At 40.8% G+C, this 20,445-nt stretch overlaps 1 protein-coding gene across 1 annotated transcript; it reads right to left on the bottom strand.

Moving 5' to 3' along the window:
• Positions 1-4,122: 4,122 nt before the first annotated feature.
• UGDH (UDP-glucose 6-dehydrogenase) lies at positions 4,123-18,353 on the bottom strand. The gene is made up of 12 exons (XM_057407570.1): positions 18,253-18,353; positions 17,367-17,535; positions 14,936-15,037; positions 13,382-13,582; positions 13,107-13,304; positions 12,456-12,603; positions 11,184-11,278; positions 9,306-9,436; positions 8,448-8,581; positions 7,216-7,307; positions 7,015-7,125; positions 4,123-4,347 (listed from the first exon to the last, which is right to left on the bottom strand). The coding sequence occupies exons 2-12, from the start codon at positions 17,526-17,528 to the stop codon at positions 4,237-4,239; spliced, it is 1,485 nt and encodes a 494-aa protein (XP_057263553.1). The 5' UTR covers positions 17,529-17,535; positions 18,253-18,353; the 3' UTR covers positions 4,123-4,236.
• Positions 18,354-20,445: the final 2,092 nt, after the last annotated feature.

Raw genomic sequence — 20,445 nt, 5'->3', positions numbered from 1 at the left:
CTCCCTCCACCACAGCAGGCAGGGAGGGAGGGGTAGGTGCAACAATAATCCCAGGGTACCCACGTTTTAACATCTGCCAGCCTTTATTACAGGTCCTACTATAAATGCTTGCTTTGGCTTGCTTACAGAGCAGATTTAACACAGTATTAGTGTAGCTTTTGCCAAGTTACTGCTCTTTCAGCATATCAACACCAGAAATACAGGAAAAATAAAAGGAGTTCTGAGCCATACAGCTATTATCAAACATAACACAATAATTATCCATGATTTCTTTACAGTGAGAGAAACAATGCTTCTGGAAATATAGTCCAGTGTTACTTCATGTTAGAATTCTCTTATACATTGATCTTAGGCTTTTACACAACTGCCAGCTGGTACCAAGTTTCAGAAGCTACATAAGCTATTTTTCTAACTGCATGTTTTGCTGTGGTTTCTAAGGAAAGCAGCCACATTTTGACTTCATAAACTAGAGGGGTGCTTTGTTTAAAAGAACATTTGAGGACAAGCCCTGAAGTTCTTCTCCTAGTTAAGAAATCCTGCTTTTACAACCATCTTCCTTTGCTATCGCCCCTTCAGTTTTTCCGTAACTCCATGTTAAAGCACCAACGTCTCACAGAACTCCTGGTTATAAATTCAGCACAGGTTTCATGACTATCTCATTTTTGTTTCCGATTAAGTTTCATGTTTAGTGGCATACAAAAAGAAAACGTCAATCACATTATTCTGTCAGTTTGTTTAACAAAGCAGCCATAAAATATTTTAAGAAACATTAATCTTCCTTGCAATCAGAAAAACATCAAATTGAGTTCTGGGAATATGATTTCAATTTGACACAGTGCTTTAAAAGAAGGAACAGCCTTTTTTAGCATCACTGCATCAATCCACTACACCATATGAAGCTTAATTAAATGTTACGCAACTAAAGAACCGCATCTTCAGTGGCTTCAAGTCTTCAGGTCAAATCAAAAGCCAGGGTTCATTTAAGAATAGTTTTAATTTTTTTCCTGCTTGATCAGTAATATTGGTGTCCCCTTCATTTAAAAGGATGTCAAGTACTTATGCCTCACTACAACATGCAGCAACCTACTGCAGATGTGCAGCTTGTAATGGAAATTCAGTTTGTAATGGAAATTCTTAGCTTGTAATGGAAAAAGTAATGAGAACCAACTCCAGTATTCCTAAATCAGACAGATAATCTGTTTCATTTCCATGCATTATTTTACAGTTCATTTTAAACTTTACCTGTTGGGCAAGACTATAGCACTACAAGAACTTCAGCTGACAGAGAGAAGTGTAAACTTGTTGGCCAGTACAAAAATCTCACCACTGACCACTCCTATACTAGTGTTGGTCAAAAATGCATGTCTTCTATTCATGTGCAATATTCTTGGCAACATGTACCTGGCCCCAGACTAGTTTTACTTTCACAGACACACAAGTAAAACAGTACATCTTGCCTGGCATTTACAATTAGTCAATTTGGCAAGACTTTGGTAGGACTTAATTAACACAGTCTGTATCATACTATTTATAGGCTTGTATTAAAGCTGGATTTGCTTTGTATTCCCATTTTTACAGTGAAAAAAAAATTAGTGCTGCTGTGGGATTGCATTTTATTAAGAACCCCATAAAAAATAATTTCAGAGCACAGGAGCCCATTACACAATTCTCATCAAGAATTACCTGCTGTGAGATCCTATAGACAAAGGCTCAATAGCATTAGACCCCATCTCTATGTGCACTACTCAAGCCTTCAAAGCAGGCATAAAAGTCACCTCCACTTACTTCCCTGGCAACTGTACCCTGAAGAGGATGGCTTATGATTTATAGTGCTACAAAAGTTTCTGGAGCTCACTCTTTCGGCCTGTGGTAAGGTTCTCTTGCATATGCAAGGTAAGTACTGCTGTATCCCAAAGGCATGCTCTACTGTTCAACTGTTCAGACTGAATTCATTCCACAAACCCAGTGGTGAACTGAAAGAATGCAGTCACCAAGAAACTAAATAAGCTGACTCTGAGAAGGTAAGGGAAGGGCCAGTACCAGTTGCCCTTCAGAAAGGATCTGCTGCTCCCCCCTTTCCTAAAAGGGTTAGAGTGATCCCACTAGCACGAACTTGCCGAGTGTTTCTAACTTAAGCCACGAGTTACTATCTGGGCTTTGACTAAGTCTGCAGGAGAAACAGGGCAGGAATAGGAGTATAGCGCCTAGCTCCTCCATCTCCTGATGCCTCAGGAAAACTGACCAGCCTTGCACATTCCTAATAGGAGCAATGTTTCAAACAAGAGCTTAGCAGCTCATCCATCTACTTCAAAACCATGAGGACAGCTCCCATTCAGAAGCACCACTATTGCAGCTGTGTGCATTTCTGAAATACATCCCAATTTTCTGGAGCCTCTACTCACCCTCCCTCTTAAGATGAGCCCTGAAGCAGTGCTGTGCTACCCTGAACACAATTCAGGAGAAGAGATCCTTTGAGCAGAACCTGGCAGTACCGCAAGGACAGGTGACAAGCCTCCCCTCTCAGGTGCTGCAGGGGCAGAGGTAGTTCAGGAGGATGCCCACCTGCAAGGACAGGGTGATCTACCAGTTGGATTGCAATGCTTACAAATACTACAACTGTATCACAGAGTTGTCCCTGCTCTGCAGGTGTTGTATGAAAGTAGCTTATGAATCAGGAAGATATGCATGATGAAAGATGACATCTTTGATTTTAAGCCCCCGCAATTCCCACTCACTTTGAGTGGCTTCTCATGTGCTCATAGAAAGATGGGACAAAAAGCCTGAGGCATATTTGCTCAAAGTGCTGAGTGATCACTGCATAGCAAGTCCCTGTGTGGAAGCCATTAACATGCAGAATCTGAAAGCACCTGGTTCAAAGATACAGCAATTTCAGTCAGATAACACTGTTTTGAGTAACAATTTCAGTAGATAATACAAGCTCCTTAAATCTTCAAATATCTGTCCTAAAGCTTAAATTGTAACTACATTTCTGTGGGTAAATAATTTAATAGTACTCATTATGAAGACAACACTGATCTTGTGCTCTGTTTAACCATTGATACAGCATAACTGAAGGCACATCTATTGAATAAATTCAGAAGGTATTACATGACTAGCTAAAGGATAATTCTCCAACATCTCAACACTATGATTATTCAGCTAAGACATCTACACTTTCTAGTCTGAAACCTGTTCATGGTCATCCTCTTCCATCCTCCCCTCCATTTCACAACCCCATGCAACAAGCCAAACACAAACTCTGTCATCTTAAGTATTTTAATCTCACTGGCCAATTGAGAATAATAAAAACAAGTAGAAATAAAATAATAAGTAAACGCAAAAAAAACCCAAACAAGATAAGATAGGAAGTATTCATTCCTGCTAATTAAATGAGGTAGCAAGCTGACTAATTTATGGGGCTGAATTTTTATTTTTCATAATTTAACAGCAGGGAATAGTTTTTGCAAATTCATTAAGAAAGCTGCTTTCAGATGAAGTATGTAAGCAGAAAGGAACAAAAAAGAGCCATCAGGTAGCTTCAAAGCCAGTATTTGCTTTCTGCTTGGGCTGACACCAAATTAGGTAATCCTGCTTAAACTGAATGTTCGAACAAGCAGAACGCTCCTCTACTGAAGAGGGGTTGTATTGGAAAGACTTGCCCCAGGAATCTGATTACATCAACAATTTATGTAGCTGCACATGGAATGTAGGCAAGACAACTAGAGAATCAAAAGTTAAGAAAAAAGTGAACCTGCATAGGGGTATTATTGTTGCAGTCAGCTCTATTTTAGGGCTCAACCCAAATCCTGCCAGATTCATTTAGCACTTTTTACTTCAATGCCAGTTAAGAGCAAGCATTTAACTGGGTGAAGAATTACCTGATCACTCTCCATAAGGAGACTGAAGTAAAAAGATACCATTTCTTTTGTTTTCATATAATTTGAAACATTCAAAGTGCAGTTTAGGAACACTTCCGGAAGCAGAAATCTGCAGTTTGAAGGTAACTTTTCCATTTAAAAGATGATTAATTATTAAAAACAGATTTGTACCATCCTTCAGTAACAAAAAAGCTATAAAAATAGAGATTTGAAATTAGACTGAATTCACATGTACCAGGTACCATTTCTAGTGTAAAATTGGTTTCATTTATGAAAATATCTTTCCTTAAAAAAAGGATAGGCTTACAGTTATTACCACTAAGAAGGTCCACAGAATTCCTTCAGCACCTATCAAACATTATACTCTTGGCTTTTTGACAGGTGGATCCTGCAGGCTGAATTTAGGAATTTCACATGAGGATGCAAAAGGAATTCTTTTGGCTGACACCTTCTTCCCGATTGTTTCGATCTGAAAGGGAAAACACATTTCATAAGTGGCAAGCTAAGCTGAGCATGTTGGCCTATGAGGAAAACTATAAATCACATTCAGGACCATGACACTAGAATAATACAAGCCACAAAGCAAAGTGTGCCCAGGGACAGTTTTTCTGGGATTGAAGTTGCAAAAAGGTTTTTGTTAAACACAGCCTTCCACAGGTGCCTGCTTTGCCTATTTAAAGCTGCATGCATCTTGCTAATTTGAAAATTCATGTGCCTCATCTTCCATAGGACTATCAGAACAGAAATCATAAAATGCTTCTGAGTGTTCACAGGATGCGAGTTCAGCCTCCTTTGTCTAAAAAATTATATCCAGTAAATTCAGATAGATTCCCAACCCCCCCTTAATGTAGTGGGTTGTGTTTGAAATAACACAACTCTAAAAGGCTAAAGGCAGTCAACTCTGTACAAGAGAAAGCATGTAACAAAGCCAACACACACAAGCCAGGCACTGCAATATTCAAAGAGCAAGACAGGTTCTCCTAATTTCTAGGTCAGACTAATGTAAATCACCATGGACAGAGCTTGTGGAGGACAAAACACCAAGTAACAAAACAGTTCAGACACCCAGCAAGCAAGGAGATCTGTGGCTTTCCTCTCAAGGAGGACAGGTCAGATGCAAAACACCAAAAGAAGTACTTCAGCTATTTTAAGTTTCACTGAATTTTGATGAATATATTTTAGAGACATCTGAGTTAACTCTAGAAAAGAGTTGTTCAAACAGTCATGTGAGGTGTAAGTACTGTATTTGCCCATAACAGCTTTAATTGGCTGGTTAAATCAGTTTATACAAGCCTGTTCATGAACAGTGTAAATAAGTGAATAGTTTAAGCAGGAGAAAAAACATCAATAAAGAATCCATCAATAAAGGATCCTGTAGCCATTATGCAAGTAATCACAATACTCAGGAGTACACAGAATAAAACAACACGCATCTGATCTGGCTTGTAGATTTTGTTCCAATTGTGTCTAGGTGAGATGCAGGTTATTCACAGATTTGGTGATTTTAGTATTAGTCACATTCCGTCTATGCTAGAAGTGCTTCAAGCCCTGCAATCAAGGCTCACTCTGCATTCTCTACTTGAAATCTGAGCAGATTTTCCCAAACCAGAAATTACTTCACCTATAATTACAGAGCTTCACATTCATATTCCCTAAACTGAGCTTCACTGTGGAAACAGGTTATAATTGAAATGGTAGGCGTGTTTAAAGTTTTTTTAAACTCTAGGTTGAATAAAAGAAACCCCACAACATAACAGCTCAAATCCATGAATTTGGAGTGTATGTAATGGAATTGCTATTGGCATCAGGCTGTATATACAATAGTTTTTAAGGGCAGTTAAAAAGACTTGGGACCTAGAATATTAGATTTTGGGGCTGCCCTTTTAAGACAAAATCCTTATTATTTCACACAGAAAATATAGGTCAATTGTTGAACGTCTTCATAATGCCATTCTGGATGAAAAATCCAGATAATAAACCTGGATGACAAACTCGATTCTGGAAAGCAAACTCACAAATTGGTTAAAAATTCAACTAGAATTTCAAATAAAAGTTACCCAAGAGCTATGAAACAGAGCTTCTTATTTGGGAAGTCTTTGAAGACACAGACCCACAAAAGCTCCTCACAAAAACATCACATGGGTTATAATTTGATACATAATTTGCTATTACCTTAGCAAAATGCTTAGTTAAGAAGCTTTGGGCCCTTTCTTGGATGTAAACACAGACCATTGCTTTGATCTTCTGGCTGACATTAAATCAGTCCTCTCTAGCTTCCCATGTAACACTTCTGAAGATAAGTCAGTGAAATGCTGAAGCATCTTCACGTACAAGGCTTTCAAGTCCAGTGGCAGCCAGCTTGTGCAGAACTCAGGGAAAGTCCAAAGCTTCTTTTAATAATCTGTCCAAGTGGAGGATCTCACTGGCTGGTAAGCATGTTACCTGCACTACACCTTGCAACTGTAGGTAAACCTGCTTTATGTCATTTCTGAAGAATGAAAAGGTGCTTACAGCTTCCATTTACTTCTGAAGGAAGCATACTCTGCTATTCTGTTACTGTCAATTTTAGATGTTGCCTTTTTCATCTGGTGAGGTTCAAATAAGTTTCCAGGTACAGGGTGTGGCACAGGTTATAACACACAGCAAATGCTAAGCTCAGCCCTTCTGATGGGTGGTAGCAGCAAAGACTGCAGGACTTGAGGAAACAGTGAAGGGGTTAGTTTTGGAAGCAATTATCCTGCTGGTTATCTAGAACTTAAGAATGGTATTTAGCAGGTTTTTACATCTATCTCAATCTGCATGATTTCCACAGTCCAAAGGGCAGAACAGCATTCAGATGTTGGTTCAACTCAATCTTAATGCTCTTTTCCAACCTAAAAATCCAGATTCTATGATTCTAAGGCATGCTTATACTACTGAATAAGCATCCTAGTCTGATGCAGCTTGGATTTTAACACAGTAATCTATGAAAACAGTAAGGTAATGGAGGAAGACAGTGCTAATGAGGAGACTGAAGTACAGATAGATAGGTCTAGAAGAGGATTTTTTCAGTTGCTACTCAGTCACTGCAGAAGGAGAGAAAAGAAGGAAGAAAGCAGACAGACAGAAATGTAAGCAGCATCATGCAGCTGATTACCTGGAAGCCAATGACTTGTAGCTCATTGTGAAGATCATCTAGAAGTCTCCTACCATCAAAGATAAATGCAGGCTTCAGCATCTTCTTATGAATACGTTCATAATCCAACTCCTGTAAAAGGCAATTAAAGCAGGTAGAATAAAGCAGGAGCATAAACACTCCCTCTTTTTTTCTTAAGTTTAAATTGAAGATAAGATTTACCTTAAACATGTCCCATTCAGTGCAAATTACAAGGGCATGAGCTCCATCACAGGCTTCGTAGGGGTCTTTACTGATAGTGACCAACCGAGACACTGTAACAGAAGGAAAAATAAAAGTCCTGTTCTGCACACATACTTACCATCAATCTGCTGCACTACTGGCAAACAAGTCTTCTTCCTGCCCTACACAAACCCCAACTTTCAAGTCACTTACCTAGAGATGTTTACTATCAAGATCTTTATCACTTTGATTTCCCTTACTTGAGTGAAAGCAGCTTGTACCCAGCATCTGAACAGTCAGAGCACTTAAGTGTTTGAAGTTAAGCATTCAAATTTGTTTTAAACAGTCAAGAGCATCTCTAGAATTAGAAGTTACTATGGAGTGTTCACATACCAACTCTCACAAAGGTCACTGCCTCTACAACACAGCACATAACAGTTTGTATTTAACTCCATTCACGCTACAAAAGATACACATGGCTTACTAGCAGCTGCCTTCATCCTGACTGCCTCAGCAGTTCCCCCTCTAACTCAAAGGCATGTCAAAAAACATAACACCTTTCACTCCATCACAGTTCATTTTCCACCATTCTCTTCACATCTGATCCATCCTTCTCCCCCATTCATCATCTCTATTCTCCCCCTCTCCAATATGAAAATGGAACAAAAAAATCTCAAATACCCCCTACGTCTCTCCAAGAAATTTCTAGTTACAGATGATTACCTTAAAGTCTTCTTGAATTTAAGGAAACAAATTTGGAAGCAATACAGGGGAAGAATGCTCTACAGTGAATTCCAGAATTATTTCTTTATTTGTACTTTATATATGAAAGCAAGAACTATGGCAAGTTACTGGTACTGCTGAACCCAGGACAGCAGTAGCAGGTAGGACTCGGGACACAAAAGGAGCTGACAGAACAACATTATTCTCTTCTACTTATGGACATTCTCTCTCTTCCTTTCAATTAGGCAAAGAAAATTCTTTGCATGTGTTCAAGTGGCTATCGAAAGAAAAAAAAAAAATCACAATAGTACATAATTAGTATTTAGCTATAGAAGCTATGGGGAAAGGAGGAAGAGTTACAGTAACCCTCTGACCTATAACAATCTTTAGTAAGTGTAACCATCATCATGGTGAAAATCTGAAGATAAGTTTACAGTATTTAACCTGACTTGTGTGTTTTGAGAGTAGGGTGGGAAGGAAGAAAATAAGCTTTACATGAGCATTCTTACCTTGGTTATCTTCTGAGACACCCAGATGTGAGAGATCCAAGATTATTTGTTCCTTAGGTACTTTAGGATCATAGATATGGAGCTTTGCTCCTTCATCCATTAAATACTTGCTAATATAGATACTGGATGACTCCCTAGGGAAGTGAATCAAAGAACCAGGTGGCATGTTGTAAGCAATTAAAGTCTTCAAGTATCATGATATATTATTCAATGCCAGAGCTTTTATACCAGTTTTATATTAAAAATCATAGTGGTAATCCATGCCAGCAGTAAACTTGATGTCTTGAGGGACATCAAGGAGAGCAATACAAAAAACAAGTTTACATCTATCTTGCTGAATCATGCCAGGGAGATACTAAGCTTCAGGACACCTTTTGACCATAATTAACAAGGCCCCAAGCTTATAAGCATTCCCCACAAACTGCAGTTGGACAGCTGTATCAAGTTTGAGCTTTGCGGGAAAACAGAAGTAACCACCTTTGGGAAACAAAGCTGAAACTTTGGCTTCATACAGTAATTTAGAACAGCTTGCAAAAACATTTGCATTCTTTTCTGTGGAGAATGGAAGGGCTCTGTCAGGAAAAAAAAAAAAATCTATCTTTGCTTACACAGGTTAATAAGGACTACAGTTATCTGCTCTAGATTCTGAGCCATTCAAGTATGCTCTAGAGGTCAAGAATCAATTGTCTCACCCAGCTGAGAAACACTAATACTTACTACAAATCAACTCGGTCACAACAGTTTAAGGGTCCCATATCTGATCTGGTTTTATTAATGCAATTCAGCTGGGGGAGTTAACTGTGTAGCTAGTGACAAGTGGAGGGAAACCACATTAATGAACAAAATTTGCTTTCTTACCTTGTGTCCCCAGTATCCTTTTTGAATGCAAACCCTAAAATAGCTATCTTCTTATCAGCAACAGTATTGAACAAGCTGTCAATAATGCGGGAAGCAAATCTTCTTCTCTGATAGTCATTCATGTCTATTACCTGAAATTACATCAAACATGATAGTATAGAAGGAAGCAATTTCAAACTATAGACAGATTCTATTAACAATCAAGCCAAGCTACCTACACAAGTTTAATATAGGCTTAAAAGAGAAAGCTAAGTATTTACTCAGTGTCATAAGTAAGCCAAAGATAAATCTACAGTTAATTTACCAAATCCTATTTTAATCAGTGACTATATATGCTAATGCATGATAGCATGTGTGCATAATGTAGTGCAAAGGCTAGGGATTTTTTCAGATTGCTTGTTTTTTAAATCTATACGTTACTGTATTCCAGGCAGAATCATGGAAAGCAATTTCAGTGTTAAGAGTACTTGGTGTCACATGGATATCCCATTGCCAGACGTAGACTTCCTTATGTGTCACACATAGTGACTGTGAAAATGTTTTTAGCCTTTTTAATCCACACAAGGTCCACAAAGTACATTAGCCTCTTTCCTGACAGGATTGAAAGCCTCTCCCCCATGGAGTAGATGTCTTAATGAGGTATGTTTTTAAGATGTCAACCTGCACCTCTTTAAAGGCAGACAGCATAAAACATGTCTTTCTTGTTCCAAGCAATTCATGCAAGAATTAATTGTTGCAAGCAAGTAACTAAACTGCTGACTAGCCCCTGGCTGGAGGTCAAACTATCTGAACAGGATGCCCAGTGGCTTTCTACATCACAGATAATGCAAGAAGCTGACAAGTCACAGATAGAACTCTCAGAGTTCTACAAGCAGTTAAGGGAAATTACGAGTGAGATCAAACCAAGCTTCAGACAATTGGAAGGGAATATTAAAGACCTTCTGGGAAATAGAACTTTGCAAAGCCAACAGAGCTTAAGTAACCCCTTCAACAGTACCACATGGCCATGATGACCCAGGTAATAGTATAAGAAATACTAGATTTAAGCATTGATGTGGCACAACTGAACCAAAGATGAAGTAGTAATTAATATTGGCAGGTTATTTATTTGACACCAGACTGGGATGGAGAAAAGGTAAGGGGGAAATGCTAGTCAAAAGGAATATTAAAAAAAAAAAAGGAAAAGCTGCTAATAAGGTAGGCAAATCATGTGCTGGGTATTTTGGGGGCATCTGCTAGGCAGCCTTAATCACCATAGCCTAAATCGGGAAAATAAAGCTGTTCTTTTGACCATGCCACACATGTCAAAGCTGCCTCTTCAGTCAGTACTGGGGAGAGGGGTGAGGTCCTTTCACCAGTTAGTAGGGAAGCACTTGCTAGTACAGGCTGGTCATCCTGGAATTGCTGCATTGGTGCTAGGCCTGAGACCATCCCCATCTTCCCAACCATTCTTAACATTAACCAGGGAGCAGCAGCAACCATGTTCATTTATAAAATACTGCCAAGCTGTTTCAGAAAAGGCATTGTAAAAGTAGACCCTGAGGAAAAGAGAAGCTTTGAACTCAAAGTAGATGGAAATAACCAAGCACAAGAGAAATACTGGACTCCAGGCATACCTGTGGTTCACATTTTCTACTGCTACTTCTAGACAACTTCCCAATCCATTTGATACAGATAATTTAATTCATAAACAAAAACCCACAAACAAGTATCAAATGCCAGTGTTAGGCTGAGGGCCCTAAAATGTAGAGATGATCAATATCTATTCCTTAAAGCTGAAACACAGATTACATGTGAACAACGCTCAAAAGCTCAATGCTTGATACCTGAAAGCTTAAGAAATACAACTCCCTCAAAAAATTGGTGAAGAACTTGTACCTGTTGCCAGTAGCGGGCTACTTCAGGTAAGTTCAGTGCCTCACAGAGGTATACTAAATTCAAGACGTCCTTCTGAAAACAGCTACCTCCAAACCCTGAAAGAGAAAATGGTTATTTGACAGGTGACTAAGGTACTACTGTAAACCAGCCACTGGAATCAAGTAATTTTTTTTGCAGTCAGAAATAGTCACCATTATGTTTTTCCCCCAAGTATTTTGCTTCTAGCAAATGAAAACTTATGTATCTCTCAAAATCCAGCTCCCAGACTTATGTAGTCAGTTACAGAAGCCTTAAAATCTGTTTCAGGACGCACTGAGATCAATGGAAGTTTTAACCCAGTCTCATGGAAACATACGGTAGCCCCTAGGTTTTTTGTTATTACAAGTGGGTAGACAAGCTCCTAAGTTTTTGCTCTCCCTCCACTTAGAGATTTAGATTAACATTTCTCAGAACAAGTATGTTAATCAGAGTTCTTTCCTCCCTCATCACCAAATGGATAGCTAATCACTGGCAAGAAACAAAGATCACTATAGCCAGGGGAGAACTGAGACAATTAACAGTGGGATCTTTGACCCCTTACTTTGCTCAGCAGAGTCTCAGATGCAACATGTTGTAAAAGAAATTATACTAACCTAATAGGAATTTTGGTAATTTTTTGTTATCTGCTTTTCACTCTTGCATAGGCTCTATGAGAGGTTATATTTAATAAGGTTAAAGTCATACATTCTTTTTAACATGTAGACTGTAGCCATATAGACATGCTTTAGTCTTATTCTATAAGTTTGCAAGTTTGATGTATCACAACTTCATCACATCTTACCCTCTAGTATATTTGAACAATTGAATTCATTCTACAAATTAGGAGTTGCCATCACACACTCTGACCTAGAGGCACCCTCTTCCTCAGGCCACTGGCATCAACTCCTGAACAAGACTGCAGCAGTTACAATCAGGAAGACATTTTGGAGAGCACTATCATCAGCGATGCTCAAGAAAAATAAAATTGTGGCTTTTTTTTCCAGAGTCTCAGGCAGGATAAACCATACACTCTGAACTCTCAGCTTTCAGACTGCCAGCTTCTAGAGCAACCTCAGTCCTAGACATACTACCAGCAAAACTGATTTATGCTAGTACTCTGCAGCAATAGTTTCATTCTGTAGAAGATTTTAGAGTATCAGATCACTTGCTTCAAAACACTTCTAGTAGACTTATTACACTGTTAAACAGAAGTCCAGAAGGGAAAAAATCCCAACCCCCAGATTTTTCATTTACCAACACTGGCTTTGAGAAACTTATTTCCAATTCTTTGGTCTGTTCCAATAGCTCTTGCTACTTCTTCAACATCTGCTCCTGTTGCTTCACACAGAGCACTGATTGAGTTAATGCTGCTGATTCTTTGGGCAAGGAAAGCATTAGCTGCCTGTAGATAAAACACATAACGAGGAGAACTTAGGTTTTTTGAGAAATCAAGATGCCCACGGACCTAAGCGAGTTACTACTGGAAGAATTACTTTAACTCTGTAACTCTGCTGAGATACAAAAATGGTAACATAAGCACTTTGATACATAAATGCCAGTTAATGGCACCCAAGCAAAATAACGTAGTTTTTAACTTGCAGAGTTCAACCTGTTTTCATGATGGTAACCTGTTTCCAGAGCACTGAAAGTTTACTCTTAGTAATAAATAACATAGCAATAAAAGTGAGAAAAGGATTTCAGGGAAAGTTTATATCATCTGTTAGCTCAGCTGAAACAACTGGAAAAGATGAATATCCTTTGACATACATACTGGGTCCTCCCAACTATGTTTGTCTTTTCTAGCTGCATCACTCAGCATCAGTGAACTTAAGTCTCACTCTGAGTCTTCTTTGTCTCACTTACACCCATTGCTCATTGCAGACAGCAGTGGTAAGTAACACTAACCAGTTTAGAAAGCTCCGATGACCACGTATTGGTTGTGAGAATTTTTTCTTTGGGCACCCAGTGCTCATAAACAGCACAAAGAGCACGGACAGCTTTCTGTCCCTCTGGAGAATCATCTCCACCGATAAGCACTCTATCTGGGTTCTTCAGGTCCTTGATGGCTGTTCCTTCTGCAAGGAACTCTGGGTTAGACAGCACCTAGAGCACAGAAAGAACAGGTAACAGCCAAAAGCAACAACCAGCCTTTAAATATAAAACTCAAAGATTACACTTACCTGCAAATCTAAGTTAGGCTTAGTATTAGCATCAAATATTCTACGAATGCTCTCTGCAGCACGTACTGGAACTGTGCTTTTCTCAGTGACAATTTTATAGCCATTTGAATTTTGCACAATTCGTCTAGCACAAGCTTCAATGTATTTCAGATCAGCTGCTCGGCCTTTTCCCATGCCATAGGTCTTTGTTGGAGTGTTAACCTAATTACAAATACATGGAGAGGGAAGAAATTTTACACAATAGGTGCAATTGTTATAATGAAAAAGACATTTTCCTTCCCTGAGTCCAGCTTGCTTCGAGCCCATAATCTTTATCCAGATGAACAGCTATTGGCTTTCTCCATCACCCATTTTGTCATGTAAAGCAAGCTCACTGGCCTCTATTCAAATAGAGTTTAAACAAGAGCAATTCATAGAAGCTTCATAGGCTTCAGTGAAACTTATTCTAGAAACACCAGTAATTTTTTCATGATTAGTGCCAGACACCTTTTGTTTCCTGTCCCATGTTAGGAGTATGATACACAATCTTGCAGCTAGTGAAGTAGTTATAGGTTTCATTGCTAAGTGGGTTTAAACTAAGTGTAGAGCTGCTGAAAATTGCTATGCTGAGGTAAACAGAAAAGGCAACATGAGGGAAAACACATCACTTAAATTAAGACAGAGGGTCCTTTTTATTACAAACTGAAAGAAATGGCAACAACATGCAAAACACAACAGCATGCTTTAAGCCAAGGACAGGTGGCAATATATGGGCTGTATTAGTGGCAATCCTCCAGAAAAGTAGCATTCATTTTAGACTTAATGAATGGAGAAAATTACTATCAGAAAGAGCTCTGTACTAAGGTGCCCTAACAAAGAGGGGCTCTCAAGATAAGATGACTGAAGTAACAAAAAAAAAAAATGAACTGTGGCCTACCAAGATGAATAGCAAGCAGTCCTTTTGCATTCTGCATTAGGAACAGCTGTCTAGATTACAAAACATTACACTATTTATGTTTGACTGGATCCTCTAAGTGGTATCAGCAGCTTAGAAATATTAAAGCTAGAAAATATTATAAAGCCAGCCAGCCCCCCCCCCTTTTTTTTTTCTTTAAAGCTTCTAGAAATAAGTTGTCTTTGTAACCAAATAATCAGGATGACTTTACATCCCTATCTGGGAACCACATCATTACGAAAGTCCCATAGATTTCAGTAGTACACTGCAAAGACAGATACGCACTATATTCTACCCTAAGACCCCAGACATCTAACCAAACTAGTTATCGACATTTTCATTTTGATTTAGAGCCTGTTTCTTTGTTAGATGTTCTACTGGCTATAAAAAACACAAAAAGAAAATAAGCTTACTTAACACTTTTCCCACAGTACCCAAAAAGACAAGGAGAAAACTGCGACACAATACATTTCTAACTGAATCTACATGACGAAACAAAGGCCTCTTCCTAATGTAATAGAAACAATGATTTGATAAGAGAAAAACAAACAAAAAAAAACAATCACCGAACAAAAAAGACAACCACACCACACACAACCACCTTCTCCCCCTCAACTTACAGAAATAAATACAAGATCAGCTTCTCTAATGGCATCATCAATACTGGTGGAAAAGAAGAGGTTTCTTCCTCGACAGGATTCTACCACTTCTTTTAACCCTGGCTGGAAAAAAAAAAAGGCAGTCAAGATTAATGCAGGTAGAAGAACAGTAAACCACATGCCCAAACTGACATTTCCGATACAGAAGGACTTTTTACTTCCCCTCAGAATGGCATGTTTTCAGCCTGCCAGATGTAAAGTTTCTGTAGATTTGCACAGTGAAATAGATAAAACCCTTTCGTATTCAAAATACTCAAAACACCATCTTGAAAAGCTTTCCATCACACTGAATTTTTACTTGCACAACTAGATTTTAGACTTCAGTTATTCCCATGCTCAATTCTATTAGCATGAGCAGCAATTAAAGAAATACCTGTAATGTTTAAACTCAAGAAGTCTTACAATATTCCTTAGGCTGCAAAGAAAATTGATGGTTCCAACACTCTTTTTCTCTCAGCTACACATTCCATGATCTTCCCAACATCAGATCTAAAACTGATTTAATGAAAAACCCATAAAGAGGTCTGCCACCAAATTAGCAAGCCCAGATCCACTGAAAGGCAGGCAGTGGAGACACATAGGAAATGACCACCCCTGGCAGCCACACATCTTTGAACCAAATTGAACTTATCATGATACCACACCCGCAGTGTGGAAGAATCACAGGTACGATTTGATGAGATTCTTTGCAGTGACACATGCTGTACTATAACAATTCCCCTTCTCTTAAGGCCTCCACTCAGACAAGAGGAGCAGGAGTCCATGTGTACATGATCAATCCTCTGTGTTAGAATCGTCTACAACATTATTTAATGAAGATATAGTTGTCATAGATAAAAGAAGCCTTTAGTTTTGTTTGAAAAATGAAGTCATACACTCTAACATGGCAATCAAATCTCCACCTTGAGAGTAGCTTATCATGACATGAGAGATCTGAGCGAGTGCCAGAAAGGCAAAGGTTCACTGGAAAGAGGAAAACAAAGCAGAAGCTTTTTTGTGCAAGTAATTTTTGCTGTCTCATTTATATCAAATGCCTACTTAAAAGGAAAATAAAGGTCAGCACAGGCAGAATAACACATAACATTTGATGGGTTGTAACAACCATTGTGTTACTGGGATGTAAATAGAAAAGCAGTCCATTAGACAATTTCTAACACTGGAAAGAAAAAAAGAAAATACAAATATCCCCCCCCCCCCCCCTCCCCAAACCTCACTGTGCAATGACTCAATTTTATAACTGCCTGAACTAATTCTTGGCAGTTTTTGTACATTCTTTGCAAGCAAAGGACACTATTCCAGGAAGCAGATGTTGTGAGGTGGGTTTTTCTTGTTGGCCTTTTTTTTTTTACATGCCAAGACTAGCTCTACCTTAACTCATTCAGTCTAAGTATTTATAGAAAACAATGTACTTGCTTTCATGATCTTTATTGATGTCTCATCTGCTAATCTGAGCATTATACACATTTTCTTTTGAATATGAATGACAAAGGAGGCCTATTCATCTTCACTTAAAGAGTCACAGGTTTTATTTGAAGAGAGAAAGACTGCATTAGAGTTACAGCACAGACAGGAATTAAAAGACTTCTTATAGCAAAAAAGTAACCAAGTACAAGGCAATATGCCTTGTCTTTTGGAGCCAAGTGAAGGTAAGCTTTCCCTCCTGTTAAAGAAAAGAGCTCAAATGTATAAATGAAATCTTTTGTGCATCTCATGAAAGATTTAAGGAAAGAAAGAGACCTATTCTTTAGGTGTGAAAAGGAGTAAAAAACCAAGCTCTGAAGAAGGAAAATCTATTTTAAATGCTTTATTGACGTAATTCTGTAATGAAGGAGTGACACTGTGATAAACTTAAAGTAATCTTTACCTGGCCTAGTCTTCCAGGACCAGATGGAAGGTTTTACAGCACAAGTGAATCAGGAACATGACTGTTCCCATCTTATAATAGGGTTAAGATGGGCAGCACCAATTGGCTTTTGGCAGTATTCAGGATTGGAATAAAGCTCACCACTCAGCATTACACATTCATATAGTGCTACAACACAGCAAATAACATCTGAAACTAAGTAAGAGAACTAGGCTATGACTAAACTGGGTTCTGAAAGAAAGTCAGTGTGATTTAGCACAGTTCACTGTATACACATTTTTCCTTAGTAGGCTCCTCATATATAATCCTTAAATACCTGCCTGCACCAGACATATTAAGATATTTTCAAAATCTGATTTAGTGAGCAGTAGCAACAAGCAAATGTTCCAGAATAATCTTTTTGAAGGACATCACTGTGCTATACTTATAAAGATTCAGAGGTGGGCCATGTAGAAATGCCATGCGGTGGGAAGAGGGAAGCAAATGCAACACTGGATGGAAGAAGAGATAACAGTGAGGGAAGTTTACCTCATAGATGGGGAGCGTATCCGAATTCCAGGCATTGATTCTGGCCTCATTGACATCCACAACAGTAACTTTGATATTGGGGCACATCTGTGCAATCACACTACAGGTTGGGCCACCAACATAGCCAGCCCCAATGCAGCAAATCTTCTTAATGTCGAACATGATTACTCTATTAAGAGAAGGAGGGGAAAAAAAAGAGAATCAGGATTTGAAAATACTGGCCAAAAATTCAAGGAATTAACAGGTAATTAATGATTGGCGATTTTATTGTGCTGGCACGGGGAGAAACACTTCCTCGCAGCTGATCTCTTGATATGAGCTGCAGTTACTCTCTCCCACCCGGGAAGGCTTCAGAGCCTGCCCCGCTCCAGGGGGACTGGCACACACAAACCGTTGAGGAAGCGTTTTCTGCGGTCGCTGTGAAGCCTGCTAACACAAATACCGCCCCTCGGGCCGGGCAGTTACCGATGCCGCGATAGCTCCAGGCACAAGCCGAGGCCGCAGGGTGGGGGAGCGGCGTGCCCCGTTGCGGGCAGAGCCGCGCCAAGCCGGGACCCCCGGACCAGGCCTAGTTCCCGGTCCGTCCCCGGAGCCCCTCAGCTGAGAGAGGCGCCGCCAGCGCGGAGACCGCAGCTCCGGCCTCCTCCTTCGTGAAAGAAACAGGCAGCAGCCGACCCCACTCTCTTCCCAGGCGGCTCGGGCGGGGGCCGACCCCCGCCGGCTCCATCTCGGGAACCCAGCAAAAGGCTCCAGCCGGCCGCAACCCGGTCCCGCGCTGAGGAGGAGGCGGCCACTGGAGGAAAAGGCCGCCACCGCCCCGGGAACCCCCGGTGAAGGCAGAGCGGGGACCCGCGGGCGGCACCGGAGCTGCAGCCCAGACACTTACAGTGGGCGGGAGCGGTTCTGCCCCGCCACCGCGGATCTGGCGGGAGACTGCGGTGAGGATGCTCAGCGAGCTCAGGACAACGGTCCGCTACGAGTGGAGCAGCAGCGGCAGCAGCAGCTATTTAAAGGGCCGCCGCGGGGCCGAGGCAGCTGTTTCATCCCGGGGACGCCGAGCATAGACCGGTTCCGCCCCACTCTTTCCCCGGGGGCGGAGGAGGTTGGCGCGGAGCCCGCCCGGCCCGCCCCGCCCCGCCGCAATGCCGGCCAATGGGCGCGGGACACCTCAGGCGCTGCCGCTGGCCGCGCAGGCCCGGCCCTGCCCCGCCACCTCACGGGCTGTTGAGGGGCCGCAGGGTCCCCGGGCCCGACTGGGGTCTGCGCGGCCTAGCTTCGGGGCTGGGACTGGGGCGGCCGCGCCGAGGAGGCTTCCCTCAGACGAAGGGAAGGGAAGGGAAGGGAAGGGAAGGGAAGGGAAGGGAAGGGAAGGGAAGGGAAGGGAAGGGAGCGCTTCTTGGGTGCTCGCCGCTCTCGGGGTGGACTGTGTCCCGGTGCACGCTTTCCCCATATGTCACTTTGGGGGTTTTATGCCACATTACCCTCGCTTTGGGCTTTTTTGTGTCCTGAGGGCTGGAGAGGTGGCTGGTCTTGCTGCTTCTTAGTGGGAGAGGCCACCAAGAGCCACTGGAAGGGTCCCCAGCTGCCCTTGTCCCTAGTGGTTGGTGGTGGTGGGGTTGGTGCAGTGTTGGGGAGCAAGTCCGAGCCCCAGTGGAAACATTGCCAGTGGCCTCGGGCAGCTCTAGCATGGCCTGGGCTCCCAGGGGAGGTCGAGTGGCACCCTTGGGGTGAGGGACTGCTGGGCTGAATGGCTCCCCTCTTCTGATGGGGAAATGACTTCTGGTGGTAGAATGTGCATGAGAGGAAGTGTTAGTCCTTCAGCTGTGCTTACTGTGAAACACAAAACTCGGTGTTCATTCTTCTGTAGGGTAGAGCCATCTCAGCAAAGAGAAGTGAACAGAAAACATGGGTAGGCAGCAGTAAAACAGTGTTTAAAGTCCAGATAGCAAACATTGCTAGAGTAAGGAAATAGAATGAGCTTGCATTCTTTTGCCCTTCTGAGCTGGGCACTGCCCAGGATCTCTTGCCTAATTGTGTTAAAGTTCTAAGATACTACTGTTGTCTTTGGTATCAATGTTCTCTGTTATTGGTATACTTAGTTGACTTTAGTAGCAGAAAGATTGTGAAAAATCTGCCATCTTGTCTTTTCCAGTGTATTCAAGTTCACTTACAGTGCATCATCTCCTAGAAGCTGGAGAGGGTTTTCCAGCATCTGCAATACCGTAGTCATTTATGCTTTAAACAGATTAGAATTTCTATGTTGAATAGAAATGTTAAATGTTGCCAAATTAGGTGAGTAATATATGTATGTCCTTGTTAATAATGTGAATAAAGTATTGCCTTGTTCTGGCAGGGCATTTTTGTCCATAGATGTTAAAGGGTATATGTATATATATATATATATATATATATATATATATATATATATATATATATATAAAAGGGTACATATATATGAATATAGAAAAAGGAGTCATTATTTCTGTTTTATATTTTGCTTTGTTATCATTTTACTCCAGAGGATCTGCCCATTCCCTAATCAGTGCCTATTTAAGTGAGTACATGGTATAACTCACTGGCCCTTTAGAAATGGTACTGTAAAATATGTGTGTTTATACTGAAAGAGCCTACTGAGGTTTGCAGTCCCAGTGCAGGATCCCAGCAGAGTCAGTGTGGTTAGCCAAAGAGCTGCCTGGCCAAAGTGCAGGGTTCACCATGTTTATCCTGAAGTAAAAACAAGTAGCTCCTTGTTTCACTGCTAATTTGCACAGATGTCTCAGTTTTGAGCACATCACTTTTTTCCCAGGGAAGCCTAGGCAAAGCAGATGGAAGCTCGGTGAGCTGTCACTACCAAGTCAGTCTTGATGGCCATCATCATCATATGCCGTCATCCTCAAACCCCTGTCTATCTCCTTAGGACTCAGAGTAGCCATAAATGCATACACAGGTACTCCTGAGAACTTCTCCAGTCCCTCTGTACGTGCCTGTTCCTATCTTGGTAAGGCCAAATCCACCTCAGATTCGTTATGTGGTCCCCTAAGGGTGTTGATAATGGTGTGTGTGCCTGACAAACAAGAAG

Source organism: Pezoporus wallicus, unplaced genomic scaffold (genome assembly GCF_028554395.1).
Source record: "Pezoporus wallicus isolate ANWC-B61680 ecotype Strahan unplaced genomic scaffold, APGP_CSIRO_Pwel_v1 contig_2492, whole genome shotgun sequence".
NCBI classification, from domain to species: Eukaryota; Metazoa; Chordata; class Aves; order Psittaciformes; family Psittacidae; genus Pezoporus; species Pezoporus wallicus.
Note: the sequence above shows the minus strand (reverse complement) of the source record. Positions and strands in the feature narration are given on the sequence as shown.

Excerpts from the sequence above, each read along its gene's own strand:
- UGDH (XM_057407570.1), bottom strand. The coding sequence starts at position 17,528 with ATGTTCGACATTAAGAAGATTTGCTGCATTGGGGCTGGCTATGTTGGT. Across the intron at positions 9,437-11,183 it reads TAGCCCGCTACTGGCAACAG|GTAATAGACATGAATGACTA; the intron begins GTACAAGTTCTT and ends ATGTAATTTCAG. Across the intron at positions 4,348-7,014 it reads TACAAGTCATTGGCTTCCAG|ATCGAAACAATCGGGAAGAA; the intron begins GTAATCAGCTGC and ends TTTCCCTTTCAG.